The following is a 19,780-nucleotide window of genomic DNA, read 5'->3' on the forward strand; positions in this document are numbered from 1 at the left end:
ACGCCCTTTGTTGTGTGAAGTCCAGATGTGCCTTAGGTACGCCTTAATTTTACTTGAAACACTCCAAGTTATTCTTCCACTGGGACTAATGCACAGCATTTCCAAAGTATATAGCCATAACCTGCTGCACACTTTTTTATTTTTTTGTCAGGACAGGTACACCAAGTACAACTGGGTAAGTACACTTCACTTCCAACCTACAGAACTCCGGTTCCAAAACCAACCCACACAAACCTTTAGAAACAGCTGCTGTTCCACTAATAATATCTCAATCACAGCCCTGCCAATGTAGAGCACACAGCTCCACCTCTCCTATTACATTTACGACTTCTGGCCACACCTTTACCAAAGGCAATCTACTCCTGATCTGTAGCACTGATTTATGTTCTGGGATCCACAGAAACCTTTGCAAATGCATTTTAACCCTTACCTGCTGACCATTACTTTAGTATTGAGAAAACAAACACAGGTCTGTCAATGAATCCTAATGTAGACCTCCATTAACAGTGGCTTTTGAAGGATTAGTGCTGGTCACATACACCTCTAACAGCATAATGCAACAGTGCCCCCTCTAGTACTGGTAGATGCACTACATCTCTGTCAAAACATCAAAGTTGTGACCTGCAGCACCATCTGATATTACTAGACTGGTACTCCATTGCTGAATTCTGCAAATGCAGTTCAAGCATATAGCCACCTGGCTACGTAGCCTGGCATGCATGTATGCATCTACATTTTCGATTGAAGCACGAATGTAAATTCTATAATATCTCACATAGCTCAGACAACTTCACTCAGTCCTGTTCATCAGCACATTATTCTGTTCCATTAATGGAAAAAACACACACTGCTCTGCCAGGAGCACCTCCTCAACTTCATCTGCATAAATACTAAGCGTTCGTAGAAATACTATGTTTTGGAAATTGCCATCTTTTGCTTGGTTTCCCCCCCAGATGTTTTTGTAGCAGAACCCATTTTTGTTGGCATTCAGACTCTGCAGTTTTCCCCTGTTAAATAGTGGGATAGTGCATTTTCTCTCCTTTGTAAACATAGTAAAATTCGATCCACCTAAATGGCACATTTAATTTATTTATAAGTCCCTAGCATATGGTAGCATATGTATTTGCGGCCTTTAAATTAAATGCTCCAAATGGGCTGCAGCACTAATTGTGCCACACACCAAAGTAGCCCTGGAAAACATGTCTCAGGCCTGCCATTGCAGCCCATAATGCAGTTTTAAACTGCCATTTTGACCTGGCAAAATACATATTTTGCCAGGCTTAAACCTCCCTTTTCAACACATACATGACATCCCTAAATAGGCCCTAGACAAGCCCATAAGAGAGGTTGTATTGTATTTAAAAGGCAGGGCACATGTACTTAAATTGTACATGTCCTGTCAGTGGAAAATCTATAAAGTTGTTTTTCACGTTGTATGACACTCTCATGGAAAATCACTGGGTTGAATTTTAACTCTTTACAATGCACAAGTTCAGTTTGGGACTAGCAAGAAAAAGTATTCAAAGGCTCATTAGAATGGGAATTTAAGATCCAATCTAATGGTCAAGGTGGATTTTAAATTACTAATTTGAAAATGCCAATTTTTGAAAGTTAACATTTTCCTACCTAAGCCAAGTGTGCCTTTCAGTCAGTGTCCAGGGTCAACTGACTAATAACGGCTCTTGCCTGTGGTGTGTATACTCCCTCCAGATAGCTGTCTCCCTGCGGATGGCTGGGGAGTAGCTGTGCACCTGTCCTGATTGGACTTCAAAGGCTATCTTGAGAGCTGTCACTGCCCCCTTCCTGACTTCAGAAGATGCCTTTCCAGTCACTGGCAGATGCAGCTCACGCTTGGGCGAGCCTACCCATTGTTTCACTAGCAAGGCTGGAGCCAAACCCAGGGTAAAGGGAAGAACTGCACAGAACCAGTTTTAGAGTTAGACAAAGGTGTCTCCCCCATCCACAGGGTGGCATGGCCATAAAAGTGCCATCCCCAGAACCTGAAATCTGAACACTCCTGGATTCAGAAGAAATACTCTCCTTCTGTGTGAAGCCTGAAGGAAGACAGGACCTGCTTACCTTCAAACAAGGATACCAGAAGTGATTCTAAGGGTCAGTTGGCTGACTTCCTATGTGAACTACAGATATACAAGTTCCAGAGGCCTTTCCTGCTTCCCAGACGATCAGACCCAACTCAACCTGACCAGGTCTCCTCTGCTGGCCTCTGGTGGAGTCAATATTGACCCTCAAAGGTCCTAGACACTTGACTGGAGTCAGAGTGTACTTCTCCTTGATTAACTGAAGGTTTCACTAGATCTGAAGGAGAGCAATGCAGATCTGTGCAACTCCTAACCGAGGGCTTCACTGGAACATGTGCGGAGTGACGCAGAGTCCCACAGAGCCGAAAGCTTCTGACTGGAAGCCTCACCGAATCCAAAGCAGAGTGAAGCAGAGCCCCACAGAGCCACACCACGCAGCTCCTCACCAAAATGTTTACCATATCTGGCGCCGAGCAACACAGCTCCCCGCAGAGCCACACAGTCCCTGACTGAAAGCTTCATCAGATCCAATACAGAGTCCCGCAGAGTTGCGCCACACAGTTCTCGCATCAAAGTAAGATGGTAAAACCTCCATTGGGCCCAACCTGATCGTGTTTTCAATTTAATAATGTTTGAGTGCTGTTTGAGTGCTGCATGAATACTTTACACATTGCCTCTAAGTTATGCCTGACTGCTTTTGTCCCAAGCTACCAGAGGGTTAAGCAGAGCTTTATTTAGTGAGTTTTCTGGTTCACCCTGACAAGGATTGTGAATATTATATGAGTTGGGTTCTCACCCCGCTCAACTAATAACTCTACGGCATTGGCTAAAGAGGCTTACCAGCACTGGGCAGCTGTGGCTAGGGGGGAGATGTGGGAGATATCGAGCATCAGAGGAACCTTAAGGCGCTATAGTACTGGGGGACTACACGGAAAAGCCCTGCTTTGGGATTCTCGGGAGAGAGTGTTTATTGGCCTAAAATTCCAACAGTAACCCCAGTGCGTGGGCTTATATGATCATATGGGACTAGAAACTGAGCCCTGCACTACTGGATAAAGAATGGGGGTGCATATCATTATTCAAGGCCGCTTCAATGAATAATAATTCACACTTTTATTTTTAACTTTGTTCATAACTTCATGCTCTCAATAAACTAGTCAAAGCGTGGTTCTTTATATGTCAATAATTGCATCTACTCGTTGCAGGTCACAGACCATCCCTTTTTCCGTTAGGCTGTTAGATTGCCTAGATAGATGAGATTTGTGGTTATAACCTGAAGCAAAACATACTGTTAGTGTGAAAAATTGCAGATTCGTGGTATATTTTACAAAACTGCAGTTAGCATGATTACGCTGCTCTGTACAGTTCCTCGCAGCAACTCACTTGCTCAAAGCCTTAATCGGCTGAACTGCCAGGTCTCCACGGTATTCAAGGCACCTTTAAATACAAGGCCAAATAGATGTCTATGTGTGTGATATTAGATAATGGATGAGTCCGTGGCGGTACTTACAGCTGTCTTCGTCCTCTGTGAAAACACTGATCACGTAGCAGGCATACACAAACCCAATAAGCTGCAAGGAAACAAGAGAGAAGGAAACATCTGTTATTTGGGGGGCTTCTAGCACAGCCGCACGCACATAAAGTTTAGGGAGCAAAACACTACAAAAGAAGAACAATATAAGCCGTTTAGTCATATTTCTTTCACCACTGCGCCTTCTCAGATTACTTTTGCTGCCACAATAGCTGAAATATTTGCCCTAAATCGATTACCAATACTTCACCAGTGATAGTAGCCAAAAAAACTAGAGGAAAAACAAAACTTTAAAGATATTTACCTTGATTCATGTTTTTTACAGTCATATTCTATCTAAAAAACAAAAGACAAACTGGCAGCGGACTTAATCGGTCCAGGAGAAGAAAAGATTTGGTCAAATGCTGCATTACTTGTGTAAAATATAAACAAAGTAGCATGTGCTCCTTAATGAAAAAGCAACAATAAATTTAAATTAAACAAGCCAGGCAAAGCCAGTTGGTCTTCCTTTGCAAATGGTTGATGTCCACGGCCATTGGCTTTGCCAATGCTCAATACTTTAAAACTGCACTGGCAAGGCCAATAGCAACTACTGGACATCCTAAAATGCCTTTTTATACTTTAAGACATTCATCACCTTCCATGATACAACTTGGCAGGATGTAAAGTGGCAGCCGGTTTAAATATAGTGGGCCCAATTCACAGAACTAATTTAAGACAAAATCCTAAACGTACTACTTTTGGTATTCACAGAATGCACGTACTACTTTTGGTATTCACAGAACGCACTTACTACTTTTGGTATTCACAGAATGGATTTATGACTAATAACTTTACGTCCGCACTCGGGCCAGAGATTCCGTCCCGGAGGCAGAGCTTCTGGCTTGGAGACGGAACTTCCGTCCAGAATCCGAACCCAGTGCATTTTGGAAAAAAACCTAAATCATGGGGTAACTATAAAAAGAAAATGAAAGGTCAAATTAGGACCGTTTTTTGGGAGTCAGAAAAACTCGGAAGACAAAGAATTTGGAATGTTGCAGAAACCATTTGCATGTGTCATGCTGAAGAAGAGGTGCGTCTCTTCATTCAACACAACGTGCTAATTGCGGTCTTGCATGTGCCAAATACGCTGGGATTGATAATTATCTCTCAACCATTTTTTGTGAATTGGCTACTTTCTACTGCAATGCTTAGCACCTGATACGAACAGTGACACATAAGTGATAAAGCTAGTTCTTTGGTCCAACCCATGTGATGCAAACTGCAAAATGTGACTGCATGCTTTACATAATATCTTGTGGTAACTTCAATGTGAACAAAAGCTGTACTAAAACTGATGTCACCCATGAACCACCGTGCAGGTCAGTAACATAGTATGTAGGTTTCTACTCACAAGACAAGCATCATCCCAAGATCGAGTGATTAATGAATCATATAATACACTTGATATGTTCGATGCACTGATGGAAGATTCCTTTTTAGTACACATTTCATTCAGGAACAACTAAAAATCCTATAAAACATAGTGGGGCATCAGTTACAAAACACCGGGCAGCGCGGTTACACCCCTAAACCAAACATTTAGTTCTAATTACTAGCCCTGGGCGGAATTCCTGGAGCTGCACTCCACAGAATTCTATGGAGTCACCCAAAAAACTAAGCAGAATTTTGCGGAGTTCCGCCGGCGGGCGGGGTGTTGCTTGGTCACCTTTAACCTTTCCCACACCAGGCATTAAGACCTATGAAACCTTCCTTTTGAGCCCACCACTGTCTGTTTTGGACAGGGCTTGTTACGGGTTATTTTTCTGCTCTCAGCATTGTGGTACTAATGGTGGGCTGGGTGCTGTGGCTTGCAGACAGGGAGATCAGCCCAGTGTGACACCGCAGCCATGGTCGCTCTGCTGGCCTTGTGTGACTTACGACTCAACGAGTGATGATGACGAGGACTGGCAGGACTTCTACAAGTTAAAAAAAAGGATGTCTTTGTTTTTGACTAGGTGAACTCCTCATGCTACTGCTCCCTACCATGTCCAGTCCACAGCAGCTGCCGGAGCGGACCCCCAAGTCACGGTCAGGGCTCGAGTTGGGGTACCACGCGGGTTGATGGCGTCCCCCCACTTATTTTACCGGGTGGACGCTGTCCCCCCTGCAAACACCTGGACTTCACTCTTTGGCCTCTCTGGGACGAGATCGGAGCTCACAGCAGCTGCTCACACGCTGGCTTCTCAGATGCAATCGCATCTAAGGGGTGAGCGAGGGGAGGCAATGAGCCCGAAGGTGCAAGCCACCTATCGTGACGTCACTTCCTGTGGTGACGTCAGTTCCGATGACAGCATCCCCCACTTCTTTTTTTAGGACTTGTGCCCTGGTCACGGTGTTCCCGAGAAGCTCACTGTGCTTTCTCAGAGCTAGATGTGACATTCTTGGAAGGAGAGATGAGGTGCTTCCAGTCCATTGAGGAGCTTGTGACCGACTTTGATGAGCAGCTCACAGTCTGCTTCCGCAACTACAGAAGGGCCACCGACAGCTTCGTGGCCCGTCAAACCCCTCACCGAGGAGAGAGCACCATGAAGGATAACGAGTGAGTGACTTTGCATTTGTTTCTTTGGTGAGAAAAAAAGGTGCCCCTTTGTCAGGCACTTATTTTATGAAAGGTATGCATAAAGTTATGAACATTTAGCTTGGAGCAGTATTTCATTTCCTGAGGACCTGCATTTTCTATAAACAAGGAATGCAAAGCATACAACGATGCATTTTAAAAGGACAGATCATGAGTTTAAAATACTTACTTCCGTTTCTTACTTCCCAATAACCACGCTAGCTTTATTCAAAATCACTTAATTTTACATGCTCTCTTTTCTCAAAAAAAAACACTACCTGCTTGGTGTTTTCAAGCAGCAATTGAGCAGGCATTTTCATACAAGAGCGCGAAACTCAACAGCAATCCATTTTGCACCTCCGTTTAAAATGTGCTCTCCCCGGCAGAAAATGAACCTCAACCAACAAGAAAAGCGTTATCTCAGCCATTGTTTTAGGTGTGCCAGTAAACTTTGCTCCGCCGGCTGTAGGGCGAGTTTTTTTGCCAAACTCCGCCTCCAAGCGAAGCACGAAGTTGTGAAAACTCTGCAAACTCGGCGGGCCGATTCACAGAACTAACTTAAGACAAAATCCTAAACTTGCTACTTTTGGTATTCACAGAAGTTAGGATTTTGTCTTAAGTTTGTCTTAAGACAGACTTAAGACAAAATCCTAAGTTAAGTCTGTCTTAAGTCTGTCTTAAGACAAACTTAAGACAAAATCCTAACTTCTGTGAATACCAAAAGTAGTAAGTTTAGGATTCTGTCTTAAGTTAGTTCTGTGAATCAGGCCCATTGGGCGGAACGGAATTTGCCACCCAACCCTACTAACTACCTTTGTAAGCAACAATGTGTCACAAATGAGAACTTTAGTTTATCACAGCTCCCGTACATTACAATAAGCAAGTTGTCAGCCAGATGTAAAACAACTGAAAATAACCCAAAATAAACGTGCACAGTACTACACACTAATACTACAACATGTGAAACATGAGAACCCATTGTGTTGGTATAATGACCTTGTGAACTGGGTTGTGCTCCTCTTACAGCCTTGCTGCCATGAAACACACTATGAGCCTTTCCCAGGTGTAATAAGTGTTTTTAAAAGTGATGCAACCTAAGCCGGACAGTAGTGTGGAATGCCATAAATATAGAAAACAGACTTTTTTTTATAAAAATGGAATCGAAACCTGATGATGAATAGTCATCAAGACAAAAGTGAGAGTAGATACTATACTTGGGGCCAGATGTACGACCGTTTTTTGTGGTCACAGAGGGGCATTTTGCCCTTTTGCGAACACAGAAAACGGTAGCACAGTGTACCAACCCAATTTTATGAGCCGCTAATGTAATTGCGACTCACAAAATAGGGTTAGCGACTTGCTGTTAGGAAGGGGCGTTCCAAGGACGTCCCTTCCTAATAGCAACTCTGAACCCTATGTAAGAATGTTTTGCGACCACATATGCGGTCGTAATACACTTGCAGTTTACCACCCTCTTCAAGCTGTGAGAACTTTCGCTGAAGTTTCTTTTCTCCAGTTTTGAATAAAGGACACCGTTTCTGCTAGTATAAAATAGTGTCCACATTGTTGCAAGCTCAGAAGAGAGCTCTTGGGAACAGACATGATACGATACAAATGAACTATTTCCGAGGAGAAATGAAATTGAACTTTTAGTAAAATAATGAATATTGGACAATGGTATTACATATCCTTTCCAGATCATTTTGGTAAGGTAACAATCACCCCATGAACAGACCACGGATTTTGACCAATGGACATCATGCAAACAGCGTAAAAGTTACTTTGTGGGGAGGATCTCTCTCTCTATCTCTCTCTCTCTCTCTCTCTCTCTCTCTCTCTCTCTCGCTCTCTCTCTAAACTGGGATGTGTTGTGAATTACCTGTATTCAATTGATAACTAATATTCAATGAATCTAATGTATTTTTGTGTCTTGACCAATCAACTAGAAGTCTAAATAAAGATTTGCTTGCTATAACTACTTATGTATGTGCCATTTTCTTAGTGTTGAGTCGTTTGTTACTTATATGTATATTGATTGTTAGACAGGCACTTCTTTATTCCAGGTCCTCTTGAAGGAGTGGTCATCCATCTCTGATTATCAGAGTCCCTATTAGCTTGATTAATTGATCCATCTGAGGACCCTTATAGTCTATGGTTGATGTATAGTTTATACGGGGCAAATTGTGTGATATCAAATTTTGCGGTAGCTGAATATGAGTAAAAGGTGTGGTGGCAAAACTTAACTCAGGTAAAAATGTATGTAGAGTGACATAGGGAAACCCTCCTAGCTGCCCACACACACCCTTCTGCTGCATCAGCCCTTAGGTGGTAGTTAGGGATCCCAGGCCCTGAACATTGTCCCAGAGCTGTTTGGGCTGCTAATGTGGGCAGAAACATGTTGCACTATGTACTAATGATGGTGTGAGCCATTGTCCTCAATAACAGTCCAGTGTGTTTTAATCTTACCTGCAGTTACCACTAATAAAGGCAATATACCCGGGAACCTAATGCATTTTAAACTCACTGATCTGGTTCCCTCCCTTATCTTGTAGTTTTTCATCTAAGAACTCCCCCTTGACACCTATTCAAGGACATCAAGGAAGGGGAAGATGGTGGAACCAATGTGGATTTTTTAATCCTCAAAACCCTTACGGTCCAACAATACCCCAGACTGAGAAGACGTGGGGCTGTGCACCTAATTTTTGGGCAACTCATAACTTCAGAGGACCACAATTCATACCACCACAAGTATGGCATGGTTCTATACCAATAACCCTCCTCCTTTTTTAGCGAGAGGTCAGGGAGAGGGCAAGGAAAAAGAAAATTGGTGTCATGGCACGTCACAATAAGTATTGGCGCTGTAGGGATTCCTGGCCCTGAAGAATGACCAAGACTCGTTTGTGCTTCTAACATGGGCAGAACCATGTTGGCCTATGTACTAATGAAGGTGTGAGACATTCTCCTCAACAACCGTCCCATTTGTTTTTTAATATTACCTACCGTTACCACTGATAAAGGCAACTTGCTTGGCAACAGTAAAGTATTTTTAGCTCACTGATCTTGATCCCGCACTTATCCAGTAGTTTATTTTATCTAAGAACTCCCTCCTCTACCGAGTCTAACAGGAGGTTGATTCCTACTAGGTGGTATTACCCAGCTGGGGTGGGGAAAGGCTGCTGAAGATGAAGCAAGGCACAATTCGCTATGTGAGACTTCCTCTTCCATAAGAATGACCTCCCTTTCCCCTTGCGCCCACACAGTAACTCCGTGAATGTCCATTTTGGACTCTTGCATATCTGGTTTAGGCTAGCAATACTAGTTCCTGTATTCTCCCTACAGCTAACATACCTAGTTGTGGTATTTGCATTTCAAGAGGAGGTTGCACGGTGGCTTACCTCCTCCTCTCCCTTATATGATAAAAGGTTATTATTTTATACATATTTTTTCATGGCGTCACAAGTACAACAATTAGCTACATCTGCAAGAGCCACCATTCAGTCCTTCTAAAGCTGCTACACGTCCTACAATCAAAGGGTCTTTGCAAAGTTGTGTAGTACTTGATTTTATGAGTGATTTTTTATGACAATCCAATCTGTTGTGCATTTCTTGAATCTCCGTTAGCTCCCATTAAGACCATTCTTCATTCAGCAGCTAGGTTGCTTCCCAGAACCAGAAACATTCATTGCATTTCTCCTGTATTAAAGGATTTCCACCGGATCCATCATGGCTCATTACCAAGGGATGTTTGCTTTTCCTCTTGATCCACTGCCCACAGAGTGTTGCCTAGAAAAGACTAAAGTTTGAGTTTCTTGCTTAATCAACTGAATGTCTCCAACTTTCTTGGCAAGCAGTGAAGCATAGGCTTGTTTCCAGCTCTGTCTAGAATATCTGCAACCAAAAACCTGTCCTGGGCTAGTTGCACGAACTTCTTTGATCCTAATGTATACAAGTGTGAGTAAAGTATGCTTGCCTCAAGGAATATATCTCCTTTGGCTGGAGAGCACAGATGGCCCTGCTACTGACACATCTGTGGCGTACCTGCAAGAAAGGCAGTGGACCAGGTCCAACTGGACATTTCTCTTGTCTCCTGATGTGGAGCTTCTTCCCTGTGTCTGGACAGTGCAGAAAAGCATTTGTTCACAGGAATTGCTACTTCTTCAGAGAGATAATAAGTGCCATATGGAACTGCACAATCTCCTGTGCACCAGCTATCCTTTACGATATACTTTGCATCTTGAACAAATTGACTAGTTTCTGACAAACAAGTTCAGAGGATTTGGAGACTTATGGCATCAAGAAACACAAACTATTAAACTTTTCTAGAAACTGGAAGCTAGAACATTGCCATCTTTGAAGGACCTGAACAAGGTGATACGCCTACCCAAAAAAGGCACAACCTCTAACCTTGTGGAACCCTCCTCAGATACAGGTTCCAATCGTGCCCCATAAAAGATCTTTATTCTCTACAGAAAACATCAATGAACGAAAGTACATCTTTTGACCAGGATGAACAATCAATTTTTGTTTGACAGCAGTCCACAGCAAGTTGACCGTGAAGTTTTTACTCTTAATGATTTTAGCAAAACCGTTTTCATATAACTTTTGAACACTACACCCACTTTTGTGATATTTTGTTTATTAAAGTTTTCACTTTTTAACTAATGTGATGTGAAAATGTTAAATGTAATTTTTTTTTTAATTATTGCGATTCTGGTTTGTTATTGACATGTGTTGCATGCATTTCTCTCAGGAACCTCTTGGTGCTAGAGCAAGCAACCACGGATGAACAAGGACTTCATCACATTTAAATGTTTAGCCTTTAGGTGATCATATTGGTTTGGCCTTGTGGGAGCTCAGTTTCAGGACTGGGAACTCTGAGGACCTCCTTTATGGCATTTTTTGCCGTAGGCAAGCGCAGCAGGCCTTGCTGCTGCGTTGCCCTACGGCAAATGAAAATGCAGGAATGCACGTATCCATTAGATACGGCGCATTCCTGTTCCTTTTCCCTGCACCGGCACACGATGGGCTACTGTGGTTCAACACAGGCACCTTTGCACCATGCTTCAAGGGTGCCTGCATTGCGGGATGATTCTTTTTGTGCAGGAAGGGAAACCTTCCTGCACAAAACAATCACAAGAGACTTTTCGAGGAGAAATAAAGATATTTCTCCTCGTTTTGCCTCCCTTATGCCTCTCCTGGCGAGGCGTAAGTTTTTGGTGCTACCTCAGACTTACGATTTCTCGTAAATCTGGGGCACTGGCAAAAAGCCATGGATATTGTTGGGAATGCCCCCAGCAACACCCATGGTACGCCCCTTTCACGCAGTTTTCTGCGTGAAAGGAGCACATATTGATAAGGCCATGAAAAGCCAGGTGATGTGGCTTTATGTGGCCTTATAATATGGCAGTGGCATATTGCACCACTGGAACATCAAAAAAGTGAAGTTCTGGCGGCATAAAAGTGCCGCTAGGGCCTTATGAGGCCCTCTCTCTTTTACAATTTCACAATTATTTTTCACCACACACAATGCACACAGTGCAGGAAGGGAAACATTCCTGCACAAAAACAATTACAAGAGGCATTTCCCTGCAAAAGCCATGGATGTTGCTGGGAATGCCCCCAGCAACACCTATGGAACACCCCTTACGCGCAGTTTTCTGCGATAAAGGGGCACATATTATTAAGGCCATGGAAAGCCACACAGTGTAGCTTTATGTGGCCTTTTAAATATGCCAGTGGCACATTGTGCCACCGGAAGGTAAAATAAGTGATGTCCTGGCAGCGCAATAGTGCCGGTAGTCTGGGCTTCTGAGTGGTGAAGTGACAACGCCACTTAGCAAGTCACGCCTGACTACTCACCAATAGACATCAGGAGCCTTTTGATAAAAACCAAGCAAGTAATTATACTGTGACAATTGAAGCTGCCAGCCCAGCCTGTTGATACCAGTTTGATCCAAGAGCTTTACCAATCGCTTTATATCTCACAAAATGCCAACCTTTTCACAGGAGAACAAACTTGAATACACACACAGAATGTTTTTTTTGTAAATGCGTCTGCTCCACTCCTGATTAGCTAAACTGCCATGTAATCTATCTAATAGAGCTGTTGCGCATTATTTTAATCACCAGTTTGCAGTGGGCTGATTGGAATTAAAATCCCTTTCTTCTCAAAATCTGAAGTGAGGCACTTTCTACGGTCTCCCAACATTATAAGAAATGAAAGCGATGTTTTCTTTTAAAAACATAAACATTTGCTGTTTTCAATATATGCCCGGAATATGTTACTGTTTCAAAATTTTTATTTTAATGTATAACAAGACACTGTTAATGGGTTAATGGGTCTCAGAATTGCAACAGAAACCGTAATGGTGAGCTACAACAAAGGCTTTTGACATTTTACAACAAATTGTAATTGGGAAATTTAAGGAACAAAAGTCACTCAAGCATAAATTATGTTTCCCCAGCTCTGGATTAGGCTGAATACGAAGAGAAACGGACACACGAGAGATTATCTAAATACATGTTTTAGAGATTCTGTAAGGTTTTAAAATGAAGCCAGAGCAAAAGCCAATTTTATTTCCAAACAAAAATGTTTTTTATAACAAATGTGCAAAGCCATTGTTTAAATATCACATATACTAAACACAGATTTATAGTAGGCAATCATACTTAACAATATAAGCCTGCAAGTGAAGTAAATAAATGCTGATTTAAGCCCAACTTTCAATGCCTGAAATTAATGCATTAACATCAAAGGCCTGTTTGGGTGTTGAATCATTGTTTGCACAAGATGTTTTTTCTTTATTTTATGCAGCTGCCCAAATTTTCCAGGACCCTTCTGTTAACTAGTGATTAGGCACTTGTTTTGTATTAGACAACTGATAGGTTCTCACCTGGACAAGAAGAGGCAACAGGAAGAACTTGTCATGAGAAGAATAGCCTGGACCACTGAATGAGAATGGTGTAACTTTCCAAGGTCTAATGTCTAAAGACTATTTTATAAGTTTGATAAGATGGGAGTTGGCCTATCCTAGGAGTTTACTGAAACATTATTGAAGGATGCAGAAGACAAAAAAAACTAATGCTGCAACTTTAGAATTTTTGTGTTTATATTGGCGCGTGGTCCTAGAGTAGCAGCAGGATTCTAGATTCCTTCCCCGACTGTCTAACTTGAGTCTCATCTTTGAGTTTCTGATACTTCTCTACCTGAGTGGTTGCTAAAATACTTTCCAGCTTGACATGCAGTGGTTTTATGCTTATGCATAGGTTTCTTGAATCAGAACTCTTTATTGAGTATCTGGATTGACACCTTATTCTCACCATTTTAATATTCAGATTAGGGAACTTTATTGAAAACACTTGCCTCATTATATCAACAATCCGTGGCGCGTTTTAAGTTGGGGGATTAAGTCCCCTTGAATCCTGAGGTCCCCTTGCGGCCAACTAACCCACCAGGTACCTCCAGTAAGCGCCACAGAGTTGTGTTGCAGAGAGGTGTAAAAAGGGGCGTGGCCTCAGAACACCTCTCTGCAACACAGCCCCCTGGCACATACTGGAGGTCCCTGGTGGGCTAGTTGGCCCCCAGGGACGCCCAGTATTCAAGGGGAGTTTGTTCCCTCTCTGTAAACGCACCAGGGGGCGTGTTTGCAGAGTGGTGCAAGGAGGGGGTGGGGCCTAGGGACGATCAAGTCTTTTTTTTCAACCCTTGTGGGACCCCTGACCAGGCCTAGGGGGTCAGGGTGTGTCTACCCTGCCACCTTTTCACACGTTCCACACATATTTCAATGACAACCTCAGCCTCCCTTCTACCGAGGCACAAAATGGCTGCCAACAGTTCCTGATTTCGAATGTTTATGTCCGCTTGACAGCCAATTAGAATTGAGCGCGTGATCGGGACGGTGCGCTTATCCTAGGAGGCCAATCCTCGCACAATCCGCGGATCCTCCGCGCCCATAGATAGATGATTTAACCGTAATTTTCAAAGAAACTACTAAACAGATCAACACTAGATATGCCAAAGGCAAAAGTCAGAACTGAGGACTACCTTTCTGCCAAATTTGGTGTAATTCTGTTCAGCCGTTCGAGCTGTAGCCGTGGCTAAAGGTCCTATGTGAAATTGCATGGGGAAAACACATTTTGGGACCCCCTTTTTTCTCAGCCCGCATACCCTATCACCCCCAAACTTTCAGGGAAGGAGAGGAACTGAGCTGGCCAAAGGTTGGGAAAATTTCAAGAAGATTCATCAATCGATGCCAAAGTTATTCCAAATAGAATGTTGCAGGTTTCCTATGGATAATAGGTCCCAGCTATAACTATCTACTGGCGACCGCCAGTAGATTATATATATATATATATATATATATCTCCCAAAGTTTGTTCTGCAATGAGAACGCACACCACAGCAGACAGGTAACAACCTTTTTTATTGCCTTTTCCCTGGGAGGCACAGCAGCGCTCTTGAAAGAATGGAGGCGCAGTCCGACCTCGAGACCCACTGGAGGGTTTAAAAATGATGTCCTGTACTACAGTGAAATGCAGAACTCAATGTGGAGAAAAATCGGCTGAGAAACGGACTACAACTCCCAGTGTGCCAAGTGGAGTAAATCGAATGGGAGGGGCACACCGGAAGCCCTTAAATTAATTGAACACACGAGGGGAACTTGTTGATGCCATGAAATGCTGCATTTGCACTTGCCTTTGAAAAAGAAGCACAAAGCTTCGAAATGCGTCGGCAGAAGGAATTAAAATAATTGGGGTGCCCTGCGACCTTCATGAGCAATAAAAAAGGTTGTTACCAGTCTGCTGTGGTGTGCGTTCTCATTGCAGAACAAACTTTGGGAGATTTAACTACGGTGGGTTCGACCGTAGAGAACTGCACCACTCGTAAGAATGAAGAGAGACCTCGGGAGATAGAACCTTTCTTTTCCCTGGGAGGCACAGCAGCGCTCTTGAAAGAATGGAGGCGCAGTCCGACCTCGAGACCCACTGGAGGGTTTAAAAATGATGTCCTGTACTACAGTGAAATGCAGAACTCAATGTGGAGAAAAATCGGCTGATAAACGGACTACAACTCCCAGTGTGCCAAGTGGAGTAAATCGAATGGGAGGGGCACACCGGAAGCCCTTAAATTAATTGAACACACGAGGGGAACTTGTTGATGCCATGAAATGCTGCATTTGCACTTGCCTTTGAAAAAGAAGCACGAAGCTTCGAAACGCGTCGGCAGAAGGAATTAAAATAATTGGGGTGCCCTGCGACCTTCATGAGCAATAAAAAAGGTTGTTACCTGTCTGCTGTGGTGTGCGTTCTCATTGCAGAACAAACTTTGGGAGATTTAACTACGGTGGGTTCGACCGTAGAGAACTGCACCACTCGTAAGAATGAAGAGAGACCTCGGGAGATAGAACCTTTCTTTTCCCTGGGAGGCACAGCAGCGCTCTTGAAAGAATGGAGGCGCAGTCCGACCTCGAGACCCACTGGAGGGTTTAAAAATGATGTCCTGTACTACAGTGAAATGCAGAACTCAATGTGGAGAAAAATCGGCTGAGAAACAGACTACAACTCCCAGTGTGCCAAGTGGAGTAAATCGAATGGGAGGGGCACACCGGAAGCCCTTAAATTAATTGAACACACGAGGGGAACTTGTTGATGCCATGAAATGCCGCATTTGCACTTGCCTTTGAAAAAGAAGCATGAAGCTTCGAAACGCGTCGGCAGAAGGAATTAAAATAATTGGGGTGCCCTGCGACCTTCATGAGCAATAAAAAAGGTTGTTACCTGTCTGCTGTGGTGTGCGTTCTCATTGCAGAACAAACTTTGGGAGATATATATATATATATATCCGTGAGCACTACAACAGGTGGCCTGCACATCATGAGGGAGTAGCCAGGAAACACCAACATTTCAAAGCGGCAGGAAGCACAGACCGGGACATTTTGGTCGGGTGTAGGGCGCTGAGGAAGGCGAAAAGTGCCGAAATGCATTCGCCGCCACCGGACCTTGATCTCCACAATTAAAGCCTCTTCAAAGTCTCTCCTTTGTGGTTGTTGCCTTCTTCGTTGTGTGGAAGGCGGTTTTGGACATTGCTGTGCGCTAGCCAATTGCGCATATTGACAACCCCCATCACGTTTGGGAAAGGAGAAAAATTGGTGCTGCCTCACGGCTAAAAACTAACATTCCTGGTAAGGAAAACTTCGGACCCGCCCCTCTAGGTGATGTGATCAGAGCGGTAGAGGTAATTACCTCTCATTGTGGCATCTGGCCCCTGCTCTATTTTGGCATCGCTGTTGGGGGGCTGTGACGGTATAAAGGAGACCGGAGGAGCAGCTTTTAACAGGAGAACGGGCATTTTTTGACATCGAGCCCTGCAGACTTTGACTTGTCCTTCCATTACACCGGCTCGCCATGCTTAACCATATGGCATTGTGGGAGTTGTAGTGCAACGATGTCCGTGAGCACTACAACAGGTGGCCTGCACATCATGAGGGAGGAGCCAGGAAACACCAACATTTCAAAGCGGCAGGAAGCACAGACCGGGACATTTTGGTCAGGTGTAGGGCGCTGAGGAAGGCGAAAAGTGCCGAAATGCATTCGCCGCCACCGGACCTTGATCTCCACAATTAAAGCCTCTCCAAAGTCTCTCCTTTGTGGTTGTTGCCTTCTTCGTTGTGTGGAAGGCGGTTTTGGACATTGCTGTGCGCTAGCCAATTGCGCATATTGACAACCCCCGTCACGTTTGGGAAAGGAGAAAAATTGGTGCTGCCTCACGGCTAAAAACTAACATTCCTGGTAAGGAAAACTTCAGACCCACCCCTCTAGGTGATGTGATCAGAGCGGTAGAGGTATTTACCTCTCATTGTGGCATCTGGCCCCTGCTCTATTTTGGCATCGCTGTTGGGGGGCTATGACGGTATAAAGGAGACCGGAGGAGCAGCTTTTAACAGGAGAACGGGCATTTTTTGACATCGAGCCCTGCAGACTTTGACTTGTCCTTCCATTACACCGGCTCGCCTTGCTTAACCATATGGCATTGTGGGAGTTGTAGTGCAACGATGTCCGTGAGCACTACAACAGGTGGCCTGCACATCATGAGGGAGGAGCCAGGAAACACCAACATTTCAAAGCGGCAGGAAGCACAGACCGGGACATTTTGGTCGGGTGTAGGGCGCTGAGGAAAGCGAAAAGTGCCGAAATGCATTCGCCGCCACCGGACCTTGATCTCCACAATTAAAGCCTCTCCAAAGTCTCTCCTTTGTGGTTGTTGCCTTCTTCGTTGTGTATATATTTATATTACCTACTGGCGGTTGCCAGTAGGTAGTTATAGTTAGGATTGTTTTCCATAGGAAATCCGCAACATTCTATTGGGAATAACTTTGGCGCCGGTGGACGAATCTTCGCGAATTTCTCAAAGAAGATGGCCGGCTCCGCTCTGCTCCTTCCCTGAAAGTTTGGGGGGCATTTGTCAAGCGGGGGCCGAGATAAAAGGGGGTCCCAAAACGTGTTTTCCCCATGTTAATTTCCATAGGGCGGTTGGACTCACTTTTAGCCCGAACGGCTGAATGGATTTTCACCAAACTTGGCAAAATTGTAGGGAATGGTAGCCCGATGTGCCTTTGCTATGTCTCAAGATATGTGCTCCAGTGGATTTTGAGTAATTTAGGTTAAAAAAAATATATATATCTATAGGCGCGCCCCGGTACGCGCACCGGGGTGCGTACCAGCGCGCTACGCAAGTTTGCGGGCGAAAAGCGGATTGGCTCTCGGGTGTCTGTCAACATTCCAAACAGTCCGGAGCGGCCGCCATCTTGTGTCTCGGTAGGATCGAGACACAAGAGGTGGCAAAAAAAAAGGGGGAAATGACCAAAAGGGGACAGGGTAGACCCCCCCTGGCCGCCTAGGTTTGATGTGGGGGCTATAAAAGGGCCCTGCGGGGGAGCGCCCGGTACGCGCACCGGGGAGCGTACCGGTACGCGTACCCTGGAGAAAAAAGAATGACAGAGTTTTCAAAAAATGTAGCATTTTTTTATAAATTAGAGGTAGTTCTAAAAAGAACTGTTTTTTTAATTCTTTTTGTTGTTTTATATATTTTTTATTTTATTTTTTAATTTTTTTTAACTTTTTTGGCTTTTATGAAGAATTTTATATTTTTTTTGTATTTTTTATGGGGACAAACAAAAAACAGGGAATTGTAAACGGCTCAACTGGAGCAAAAAAAAAGGAAAAAATTAAGGCTTCTTTCGGCACTGGTGGTTGTCACCAGCAAGGTTGATGAGATTAATACTTTGCTCACCATAGGTAATTGTTTTTCCACAAACAATGCAAACGATTTTGTACGCACCAAACTTGGTTTGTATGTTTGGCACCATCTCCCTTGCCTCTGGACCCGATGGAGTGGGTTCTTTGGTTGTTGAGGTTCTGGAAGACGATTGGAGAAGGTTTCTGCACAGTTCTCTCACCTCTGCTGCAGAATAGTTATTGGGGTGCCATCGTTGCATGCGGCGAATCATTGTGTGATTGCCAAATGAATATTTTTTGGCAGGGTTCCCCCTGGATAGTACAGCGCCACAGATGAGACAGGTCACCTTTGCAGCGTTTACTTTTTTGGAACCCCTTGGGATTTTATAAAACTCCCATATAAAGTGCTCCCTAGGTTTGTATGGGGGATTGTCTTCTGGCAGGAACTGCCTTCTCTCTTCTTCCTCTTCCTCCTCCTCGTCCTCTTCTTCTTGACCACCAATGTGATGTTCTGGTGGTCCTTGTGGTGGTGGTGGTGGTGGTGGTGGTGGGGCAGATGCTCCAGCTGCTGACAGTACTGTAGCCATATCTCTAAGAAAAAAGCAGGTCTTCCTCACTCAAAGAACAAAGTGAGAATGAGGAAAAAAGGTGGGGGCTTTCATCATTTAGAAAACAAAACTGTTCTGAACCAATGAAAAGTGTTATTTTCAAGTCACATGACCTGGGCTTTCATCATTTGGAAAATAAAACTGTTCTGAACCAATCAAAAGTGTTATTTTCAGTTCACATGTCCCGACGCGCTTACGCTACGTGCACCGGGGCGCGCCCCGGGGCGCATAGCGTAAGCGCGTCTGGGCGCGCCGGGGGGCGCTTACGGCGTGCGTCATAAGACGCATCACGCGGCTACGCGATACGTCACGATGTTGTTTTCATTCGCGGCAATAGCGCAAACGGGACGCTCACCGGGGCGCGCCATAACACTGCGCTTACCCGTGCAGTCACCGGTACGCGCACCCGGAGCGCACCAAGGTAAAAAAATTAAAAAGGGGAAAAATATACATAAAAAAAGTATTGTATAAATATACAATATAGGATTTATTATAAAAAATATTATATTTCATAGCTATAGAAATTAGCTATTAAAAAACATATGAAATTCACTGAAAAAACTTAGGTTTGAGGCCCTATATATAGTTAGGAATTAGCATTTACAAAACCTATGAAATTCACAGAAAAAACCATAGGTTTCACACCAGTTATAGTTAGGAATTAGCATTTAAAAAACCTATGAAATTCACTGAAAAAACCATAGGTTTCACACCAGTTACAGTTAGGAATTAGCATTTAAAAAACCTATTAAATTCACTGAAAAAACCA

General features: G+C 43.9%; 1 protein-coding gene across 2 annotated transcripts in view; it reads right to left on the reverse strand.

Moving 5' to 3' along the window:
* The window catches only part of NKAIN3 (sodium/potassium transporting ATPase interacting 3), a 2,345,632-nt gene that overhangs the window by 160,902 nt on the left and 2,164,950 nt on the right, over nt 1-19,780 (reverse strand). For both annotated transcript variants that reach the window (XM_078685641.1, XM_078685643.1), the window contains exon 5: nt 3,550-3,610. In XM_078685641.1, coding sequence (XP_078541767.1) covers nt 3,550-3,610 — 61 coding nt within the window. The remainder of the gene's footprint in view (nt 1-3,549; nt 3,611-19,780) is intronic.

The sequence above is a fragment of the Lissotriton helveticus genome, chromosome 4_1 (genome assembly GCF_964261635.1).
Source record: "Lissotriton helveticus chromosome 4_1, aLisHel1.1, whole genome shotgun sequence".
Lineage (NCBI taxonomy): Eukaryota > Metazoa > Chordata > Amphibia > Caudata > Salamandridae > Lissotriton > Lissotriton helveticus.